The following is a 10,986-nucleotide window of genomic DNA, read 5'->3' as shown; positions in this document are numbered from 1 at the left end:
ATGGCTGCTCCATATGCAGCAGCGTGTCCAGAGTTGGGATGTGAAGATGATGAGCTAAGCGATGGTCTGACATGACACTCCGATCCATGTGTACATAGAGTGGTACATGCGGATCACTTGTATCATTATTGGCAACCCCTCTAGGCGTCGTCTAGATGGCCTAGGATATGTATGTAACACCCCGTAAGGATAGCTGAACATTCGAGGACGAATGTTCTAAAAGGGGGGGAGGATGTTATATCCTGCAATTTTGCGCATTTGAAAAATTTGAAGTAATTGTGACAAGTTAAAGACAAGGCCATATTTTGATTTTGTTCAATACATAAGTTTCTCATGGGAAAACGTTAATGTGGAAATATCGGGGAAAACTAAGGGCGAAATTGGAATTTCGGAAAATAATTTCGGGAATTTCAAACAAGATCCTTAATTAATTGGGCTAAAAAAAAATTAAATTGAGGCCAAGACCATGGAGTGGCCGGCCATAGGCCCTAAAAGTGAGTCCAAGCCCATGTTTAATTTAAACCATGTGATAAAATAATTAAAAAGGGGGCTATCCTTATTCATTCCAAGAAACTTCAAGAACAAAGAAGTTGAGAGAAAAAATAAGGGAGGTCACGGCTAAGGGGAAAGAAAGAGGAAAAAAATTGAGGGCTTCCATCCTTGATTCAAAAATTATAATTTTTGTGTATTCCTACTAAGCTCAAGGCCCTCTCCATTGTGGTATAAATTTTGAGGCAAGAAAGTGCTTCTTGTGGCAAGTGGAAGAAATTTGAAAAAAGGTAAAAAAAAAATTACTCTTTTATATTGGAAGAATTATATGTATATGTTGTAGTATATGGGAAGAAATGTAAAGTGAAAAAAAAATTGTATGTTATAGATATGTATAGGAGTGTGGCCGAAAATGGGGATCATTGGAGAGGGAAATTGAAATTTTATTTGTTATGTAAATTGTGTTGTAGAGGTTTTGTGGAGTAAGTGGGAGAATGCTAGCCAAGAATTATATGAAAATTTGTTGTATAATGATTGTAGGAAAATTGATGAAGTTATGGGAAATTTGCATAATTATGAAAATGAATTGTTAAGGCGCAAGTTGTGAATATTGTGATGAAATGAGGGAATGGAAATATGTTACGAATATTTATGATGACGATTAGAAGTTTTGGATGAGTTATGGTTTTGGGTGGAAAATTTGTATATTTCGTATATTTTGTGAATATTTTATAAAATGATATGAAATGTTTTCGAATCGAATTAGAATGATTTTGGTTAGTAAACGAATATGGAAACGTTGATGTTGGGTTGAAGGTGTGAAGTTAGAATAAAGGTTGTTGCATTATGTAGAGAGAAAGTTATTAATGTCAGAATGAGCTTAAATTGATTCTTGATGACTATTAGCGTGGTTGTTGGTATTGCTGATGTGGTTGTTGATAAATTTGGCCGAGTTAAATTCTCGGGGATGTCGTATTTATAGGGGAGGTGCTGCCGAAATTTCGGAAGACAAGTACTAATTCAAGATTGGATGCCAAAAGCCTTATAGTAACATTTGGTAAATGTGACCATTTGTAGGTTTCGGGCGAAACGAGGTTTGAGGTTTGGCGAGCGTAAAAGGCAAGAAAGGTATGTAAAGCTCCACCTTTCCTTCTCTTGGCATGTCCTAGATGTATTAGGTTTGAATTTGGACCTCGGGGACCACTCCACTCTTCGGAATCCGCGTCTAAATTTGCCCCTTTTCCATTCAGTGGAATTGAACTAATTATGTTGCAAATGGCTAGGAAAATTTTCTAAATACCTAGAACTTGGGTAAATTAAGTCCGACTACCTTAAAACTCTCGTAAGCGACTCCATAAAGTTTACTACACATAATTTGTGTCCGCCATCTCGGCTGGCCCGAGGTGGGCCCACTATTTCCGATTCCACCCTTATTGCAATTTGTAACTTGATTTCAAGCGATTTTAAAGGAAACGTCTTAACTACTAACGATACTTATTCTAAATACTTTATTGAGTCTCTGTAAAAGTATGAAATTTTGTGTTGCAATCAGTTTCCCACTATTCCCGCGTTGCCTTTTATTGTATTGTTGCCTTATTTTCGAACAATAAGAAATGAAACGTTCCAACTATCTTTCTAACTACTAAAGCAAGTTGTTTTAATGATTCCCTTGAGTCTTGTCAACTATTTTGGAATATGAAAACGACCCAAGAAGGATTATTTCTTTTCCGTAACTCGCTATGACATCCGACATACGCCTACCATGATTCGGTCCGATTACATCATTACGATTTGACACTCGATATGCCCTTTTTGATATAAGTACTTCGATATAGGCATTCTAACATAAGTATTCCGACATAAGTACGTGGATACAAATATTATGTTTGAGTAATCTGTTACGAATGTTCTGATAGTACGTCTGATTATTCGGATGAGTCTTATAATATATTTTGATATGCAAAAATAATTCCGGAGGTTTTGTTTCGACACAGTCTATCGTGCTATCCAAAAGGTATACGTACATTATAACTACCATTCGACTCCTTCGAATTAATCTGTCGTATGGATTGGCTTTGAAATGTCCGTAACTCTCACATACTAACTCCGATACGAGTAGTTTTGACATGAATATTCGGATTTGGGTATTTTGTTATAAGTGTTCTGACATAAGTGTTTTGATACAAGTATTTGACATAAATGTTCTGACATAAGCATTCTGTTTGAATAACCTGCTACGGATATTCTGATGGCACGTTCGATCATTCTATCGAGTCTCGATCTATGTGCATTTAGTTGCTCACTACTCTGCTCGTGCATGTGCTATGATCTCTTTCACCGAATCCCGGGCCGGTATGTATCGTGCGGATGGGTCACCGAGTCCCTTGTCAGGGGCCGGGTTCCATACATGAATTTCGAAGTATGATGTGTCCGGTTCCGGGGTACTGTGGTATACGTCCGTCCCCGGTTACCGTGTATATGTTACGAAGTATGATGTGTCCGGTTCCCCGGCGTGTGATATGTCCCCGGGATTACCGTGGTTATGATATGATGTGTTATGTAACAGAGATGTTCGGAGATATGAAATCTTCTGAAATATGATATGTTGTGGCGCCAAAGGCAGGAGTGGCGACCACGTTCCTGTGCCCTATGCATGACCCTGATATGCGTCATTTATGATTTGAAAGCAAATACTCTGATAATCTGGTAAGCTATTCATTTCCTATATCTCTTCTGATATATGATGCCAGCATTATACTATAGGTTTGTGGATCAGGCATTCTGTAACCTCTGAACTACTTCTGACTTATGATATCGGAATACATGATCCGTATCTGATAAACAAGCATTTTAACATTCTGGGGCCATATTTCTTCTGACATGTGACTTCAGCTTATATAATCTGATATTTCGGGCCCGCATTATCTGACATCCGAAATCTGTATACACGATTCGTGATCTGGAAATAGCACTTCGGAAATTTTGGATTATATATTTATTTCTGTACTATTGCCCCAGTTATGGTTTTATTTTTTTGTACCCCATGCTTTACATACTCGGTACATATTCCGTACTGACCCCCTTTCTTCGGGGGCTGCGTTTTCATGTCGCGCAGGTACAGACGACGGGTTTGCTGATCAGCCCGCTTAGGATCTTATTCTGCTATTTTGGAGCGCTCTTTTATCCAGAGCCTATATTTTGGTACAGTCTTCTGCTATCGTATATATGTATATCATTTAGGGGTACGACGGGGCCCTGTCCCGTCTTATGATTCTGTTATGTTCTGTAGAGGTCTGTAGACATACATGTGGGTTCTGTATATGTTTGGGTTGTTATGATCTGTGATGGCCTTATCGGCTTCCACGTGCTATATCTGTTTACCTGCGATATCTAGTAGTGCCAATCGACGTTTATATTGATATATATTCCGGTAATATGCTGGTTTGGGTTATCGGGTACGCTTGGGTGTCCAGCGCGGGCACTAGTCACGGCCTACGGGGTTGGGTCGTGACATATTGCCCCTTGGACACTCACTGAGTATGAACTACTCAGGCATACCATTGTTGTTTTTGACGGTATGTTAGGTAACGGAGAAGAGCAGGTTCTTGATACTCACAGCGTTTAGGAAGGACTTGTTGCTACTGCTGATTTGGTGAGCCCACACATTCATTCGTGGGACACCCCATTTATTTAATTTCATTTATTTATATTAGTTTTCGGGCTGCGTCCTGATGAGTTAGACATTTATTCCTTATTCCTAGAAGCTCCTTTGTATACATTCGAATGTGGGTAGAAGAAGAGTTGTTGTGTAACTCGTTTGGGCACGTTATCATGTTTTGATTGAATTATTTAAATTATAAAGACTTTCGCTGATCTACTTCACATATTCATGACTAGTCACATTTATTTTATAAACTGTTGGAGGAAAATATTGAACCTGGCAGGTTCAAGTGTTATTATTGTGTCGTTTAGGTTCTTCCGATGTTGTTGATGTGCCGCGAAATTAAGGGATATTCGATGCTAATTCCTTAAGCTTTTGTGACTCTTCAAGCACTTTTGTTGTTATTTTTTGTGTATTTATGTTGTTTTGTAGGATAAGATGCCCGGAAAGCATAACGGAGCAAAACGGAGCAAAATAGAGCAAAAATAGAACAAGAAGCACTTTCTGGCAGCACATGCTAGTAGCACTTGCTGCAGCATGTTGTGCATGCGAGCAGCATGTTGTGCATGCGAGCAGCACTTGCTGCAGCATGTGCTGACAGAGATATTTGCACAACATGCTACAGTTTGGCGCAACATGCGACTGGTATGTTGCACATGTGACACAAGATGCGAGTAGCATGGTGTGCACGCAGGGTATTTTTATCCAAATTTTGTTCCCGATTTGGCATTTCTATAAATAGAATGCTAGGGTTTGTAAAACTTATCTTTGGCAGTTTTTTTACAAGTTTTGGAGCCTAGGTTTTACACCACACCTTTGGAGGAGAAGATTGGAGCTCGTTAATGATAAATTTCTCAACCCTTTCTTCAATTCCTTGCTTTGTATTGCTTATTTAAGGGTGTTGTATTTTATTCCATTACTTGAATCTTGTTTATGATATTATTCATTATTAAGTGTTGGATTAAAACTCTTGTTATGCTTATGTATTGAATGATTGTTATTTCTAATGAAGTGGGTTTATTGTTTCTCTATTAACTCTTCAAGCTTTAATGTCATTTAATGGTGTACAACATTATTTGTGCCTAAATACCCATACTTTGCTTGGAAAAGAATGTAGAGGTTAGGAAAAGAGTTAATAGCAAAAATTTGGGTCATTAAACTCATCTAATAACTTAAGCTCGGAAGAGGATAGTTACTTGAGGTTAAATTGATTGTGCCTAATATCACACTCTAAGGCTTGGAAAAGCTTAGAGTGAAATTCATTGATTTGGTTGGAAGACTTTCAATGAGATTTTAGAAATCATTATCTATTAACATAAACCCGTTCTTAGTTGTAAAATCGTGAAATACATTGGATCGTTACTTGAGTGTAATTTCCTTTGTATCCAAACTTGTGGCCATTGAACATTTTACTCGCTTTCTAGGTTAGTTTTATCTTTGTTAGTTTTTTAATCAAAAACCAAATATTGAAAAAGTGTTTGGCTTAGCTTAGTTGGTGATAATTCCTTACTTGTTTAAATCGCCTAGTATATTGTTCCCTGTGGGATCGATCCCGACTCATAGTTGGGTAAATTATATTGCATACGACCGTGTACACTTTCTCTTTGAGGAGTGGATTTGGACGTTATCAGTTGTTCATGACGTTGGATGCCGGTCACGTGTAGGGTGGGTTTTGGGGCGTGACAATGTAGTTCTCGCAATAGCGTATGAGGCGCTGGTAAGTTTTATTAGTCTTAAGCTTAATCCATCGTCTTATGTACTACTTTACAAATTTATTCAACTGTTAATATTTGCAAACATATACAGGCACGGACCTTTCAGATGATGCGCTATGAGAGCACTGCCGGTACGGAGGTTCCCGAGATAGCGGAGTATGCAGCATGGATGATTGAGCTTGCCGATACTGGTATGCGATAGGCACATGACTTTAAGCGTTTCGGTGAGTGTGTTCCCGGTGCCCCACCTCAGGCAGCAGGCGTCGTGGTCGCTGAGGAGTTGGTGGCCGTCGCTGAGATGATGAGGCTCCATCGGCTTCAGAGATCCTGTCGAGTTCTTACCGACCGTCGACTACAGATATCCCATCGACTTCACGGCCGTCGACTTCACAGACACCTCTGTATACGCCAGACTCTTTGTCAAATTATGTGCCCTGGCCTTCATTTCCAACTCCATCAATCTGTGATCCACAGGGCGAGCGGCCGGTTCGTGATCTACAGGGTGGCCTACATCTGGACTTCGACGCCATATTCGAGGACTTCGTGTTTGATATGGCACTATCTGCATCTCCTGCTCTGGGGGCCACTCAGGAGCCCTCTCACCAGGCATCTCAGGAGGCCGTCGACACACAAGTTTGATTTTTACTATTTTTAATATGTTACTTCATGTTTAGTTTAGAATAAATCTAAACTAAATTGTTTATATGTTATTTCAAGTTCAGTCTTCTACCCCTGTGGACCCATCTCCAGCTCCAGCCCCAGCTCCGAGGTCCACTCAGGAGACCGTTCAGGAGCCAGCTCAGGAGCCCTCTCACCAGGTATCTCAGGAGGCCATCAACACACAGGTTTGATTTTTTACAATAAAATAAAATAATTTATTAATTAATTGTTAATTTCATGTTACTGTAGAATAAATCTAAACTAAATTTTTTATATGTTATTTCAGGTTCATTCTTCTGCGCCTGTGGACGGGTCTCCTAGTGAGATTGACGAGACTCCTGATGTTGTTGTCCCACTCCCACCGCCCACCGTCATCTCCCGTAGAAAGCATATTATGAACCAAGGTCCGGGTCAAAAGAAGGGAAGGAAGTGAAGCAAGGATGATCATGCCATAGAGCATGTACAGATTAAGAAGAGGAAGGGGGATGGAGATGGAGATGATGGTGAGGGTAGTGGGGGTGGTGGGGTTGGCCTTAGGCCTAGCCGTACTCTAAAGTCTCCAGATGTCGGACCTGAGATTGTGTATTTGTAAATAAAGTGTAGATTTTATGTTAATATTATATATATATTTGGTTATTATTTTGTTAATGATAATTAGTTATCTTAGTCTTTATTGTCGATTAATAATAACTCGTGCGACGTCCTAAATTAATCAAAACCCTATAAAATATGACACTTAAATCTAAGGATAACAAGTTTTCAAATTAACAAAACTTACTTAAGGGCACTTTAGAACCCCTAAAAGGACGATCCAAACGTTTAGGTGTACTTGATGTAATGAGCCGACATTATTGTACTGAAAAAAAGATATTAAGTTCTATATAAAATATTGATATTCTAGCGTTCTGAAACATGACTAATCTTCAAGCAAAGTACGGAAAAAACATTAATTTAAAAAAAAAGGCCAAAGAAGGAGGGTTTGGGGGACATTTGTTGCCCCCTTTCATGCACAAATTTAGTGCGTAAAAGGCCAAACTATTTTTTTAACAGGTTGGTCCTTTCACGCACGAAATTCGTGCGTGAAACTTAGTTTTTTTTTTTTTTTTTGGTGCAATTTTGGTTCAACTTTATTTTTAACCCACAAAAGTCGCGAGTTCGACTATCATTTTTTTTTTTTTTTTTGCTTCATATCTAAACTATCAGAAGGTTGAGAAAACTATTTAAACTATCACTATCTAGTTTACAAAACACACCTGAACTAAATGTGTGAACTCACTCTCGAAAAGGCAGGTGAAGCTAAAATTTTCTCAAAAAAACTGTCCACATGGCATAAGTAATGCTATGGTGGCACCTACAAGAAAATTAAAAAATAATATTTTTTAATTAAAAAAATGTATATTTAAAAAAAAACTGCATTATTCTTTTTGAAAAAAATCAGCATTTTAAAAAGAAAAAAATTGTAAAAAGAATATCAAAAAATTTAGAAAATCAGAAAAAAAAAATGATTTAAAAAATGGAAAAGTTGATTTTTTTTTTTAAAAAATGTGAAAACTAAATAATCATTTTCTTATTATTTTTTTTTAAAATAACTTTTCCATTTTTAAAACTATTTTTTTATTTTCTATAACTTTTGATATTTTTTTAACAAATATTATTTTTCAGTGTGTTTTTTAAACAAATATTTTTTTTTAATTTCCATGTAGGTGCCATTATGATATTATTTATCCACGTGGACAATACTTGACAATAATGTTATATAAAATGAAGAGTGTAGAACACATGCCATTCAAGAATAATTTGATGTGTGTTTTGCAAACTAGATAGTGATAGTTTAGGTAGTTTTCTCAACCTTATGATAGTTTAGGTATGAAACTCAAAAAAAAAAAAGTGATAGTTGGAGTGTGTTTTTGACCCTTTTCTCTATATATTATTTTATTTATTAAGATTTTTTATAACGAAATTGGTTTCAAATTAAACGATAAATTTTCTATGCAATTTCATAAGTAATATACCCTTCATAACTTTAAAGCTATTTTTTAGTTATTGAGCTCTAAATTACTACTAGTAATTTGTACATAAAATGAATTTTTAAAATAAATACAAAATTTAAGCTAAAATTAATGAATTCTATTGAACTCCTATCCTACTCTAGCTCTCCTCGCCTATTTTGAACTTTAATGCGTCAAAATATATTTAATAAATATTACTTCATTCATCCTGATTTATGTGATACTTTTTATTTTTCAAAAATCAATTTATTGAATTAAATTAACTTAATATTTCAAGATTAAAATTTATATATTTAAAAACTGCATAAAAAGTATTATAAGTTGTAACTATTTTGGCTTTGTTGATTGAACGGCTGCCGATGGCGTAGAGAGTGGCGGTTTGTGAAAGAAGGAGTCCGGAGCCAAAATGGCTTATTTTTGCAGCCATTAGACCAAAATAGGGTGTCTTTTTTTTTTATATACCATAATGAGCATTTCGTTGATTATTCAACGAAATGCCCATCATTTACTGTTCATAGCCGCAACAATTTTTTTTATTTTTTTTTGTTGCAGTTCGTGAACTGCTTAACGAAATAGCATTTTTTTTTTTTTTTTAAGTTAAAAACTGGGGACCGGCAGTGGTTCTTCTTTAGCCCCAGAGATCGAAAATATCCTAATGGAGCACGGTCAAACAGGGCAACAAAGCATGGGTATTGGAAAGTTACGGGAAAGGATCGAATTATTATGTGCAATTCTCGTGCTGTTGGAGTTAAGAAGACCTTAGTCTTTTATAAAGGCCGAGCACCAGTAGGTGAACGGACTGATTGGGTGATGCATGAGTATACTATGGATGAAGAAGAGCTGAAAAGATGTCAGAACGTTCACGAATACTATGCGCTTTACAAGGTATTTAAGAAGAGTGGGCCCGGGCCTAAAAATGGTGAGCAGTATGGTGCACCATTTAGAGAAGAGGACTGGGCTGATGCTGATGATAAATGTCCAAGTCCCAAAGGCTTTATCCACCAGGACAATTCAACAAAGCATGTTACTGAAGCTCCTTCTGTGGATGGTGGACTTGACGAATTGTTGAACCATAATGCAAATGAGCCTGTACTTGTGGAGCCACTTTCTGTAGACTATGCTTATGCTCTGGAGCAGCTTGTGCATGAGGAAGATACTCAAAGTACCTTGCTAGATCTTTCGGCAAGGGAAGTTAATTTTGCCAATCATAGTGCGGTGATTACGCAGTCAGGCACATCACAGCTACAGTTGCATGAGGCATCAGAGGTCACATCTGCTCCTGTTATTCATGAACAGCAGCGGCATGTGGTGGAAGAGGACTTCCTTGAAGATTTTCTGGAGATAAATGACCTTCTTGGTCCAGAGCCAAGCACTCAAAACTTTGATTACCCGGAGCTGGGTGTTAAAAACTTTGATGAGGCAGGACCAAGTGGTCAAAGCTTTGAAGATTTGCAATTCGATTATTTGGATGGGCCGACAGAATTTGACTTGTATCATGATGCGTCCTTGCTTCTTGATGATATAAGAAGAACTGAACTGGGGCAAGTTACTGAACCATACATGAACAACTTTGTGAATGGTTCTGTAAACCCTGATTCTACAACGTATTTAAGCAGTTTTCAGAATGAAATGACGAACAATCAGCCTATGTATTTGAATGATGGAGAATTGTGGACACATGATCAAAGATTCAACATCTTTAACCCCAGCGAGGCACATCAGTTGGTTGTTCCTCCAGCTACTCCAGGTACAGAAATGATCTCAAACAGAAATACTGCCATTGATTGGCCTATGCTGTATTAATGATCTTTCAAGATTTTCATAAACACATTTTCTGTGTGATCTGACTTTATGGGGCTCTTGACAGATGATGGTATAAGAATAACCATGTCATGGCGAGAACTCTTTTGCCCAAGTGGAAATGGGAGAGTTTGAGCCAAGCAAGAGCTCTGCTGCTACTGCTAATATATTGGTGTTAGATTTTTTCCCCTAATTTTTGCAAGTTTTGGCAATGTTTCTAGGTGTTGTATATGATAGTAATTTGGGAAATCATCCTACGGGCGCAAATCAGAATCAAATACCCAATCAGAATGATGGTACTACACCGTCATGGTTATCCTCTCAGTTGTGGGCCTTCGTGGATTCTATACCTACCACTCCTGCTGTAGCTGCTGAAAGTCCTGCGGTTAATATGGTCTTTAAGCGCATGTCTAGCTTTAGTAGGATGAGAATAAACGCCGGGAACATGAATGTTGTGGCAGGTAAAACAGCAACTTCAAGAAGTTCGCGCCGCCCTAAGAATGGGCTTTTATATTTTTCTTTCCTTGGAATACTTTGTGCAATCTTATGTGTGTTAGTAGGAATATTTGTTAACGTCTTGAAGAGATACATATCCTCTTAAATATGCAATGAAGTTTTGCTGTTCTATCACCTGGCATCTTGCCAGAATCAA

The 10,986-nt window shown here is 37.6% G+C and overlaps 1 protein-coding gene across 1 annotated transcript; it reads left to right on the top strand.

Moving 5' to 3' along the window:
* Positions 1–10,986, top strand: LOC132601796 (NAC domain-containing protein 17-like). The gene is made up of 7 exons (XM_060314860.1): positions 1–64; positions 5,815–5,867; positions 5,957–6,056; positions 6,583–6,710; positions 6,812–6,868; positions 9,111–10,281; positions 10,556–10,986. Exons 1-7 carry the CDS (start codon positions 1–3, stop codon positions 10,933–10,935), a joined length of 1,953 nt encoding a protein of 650 aa, XP_060170843.1. The 3' UTR covers positions 10,936–10,986.

This window comes from Lycium barbarum, chromosome 7, assembly GCF_019175385.1.
Source record: "Lycium barbarum isolate Lr01 chromosome 7, ASM1917538v2, whole genome shotgun sequence".
NCBI classification, from domain to species: Eukaryota; Viridiplantae; Streptophyta; class Magnoliopsida; order Solanales; family Solanaceae; genus Lycium; species Lycium barbarum.
The sequence above is the reverse complement of the archived record's forward strand: the minus strand, read 5'-3'. Positions and strand labels throughout refer to the sequence as shown.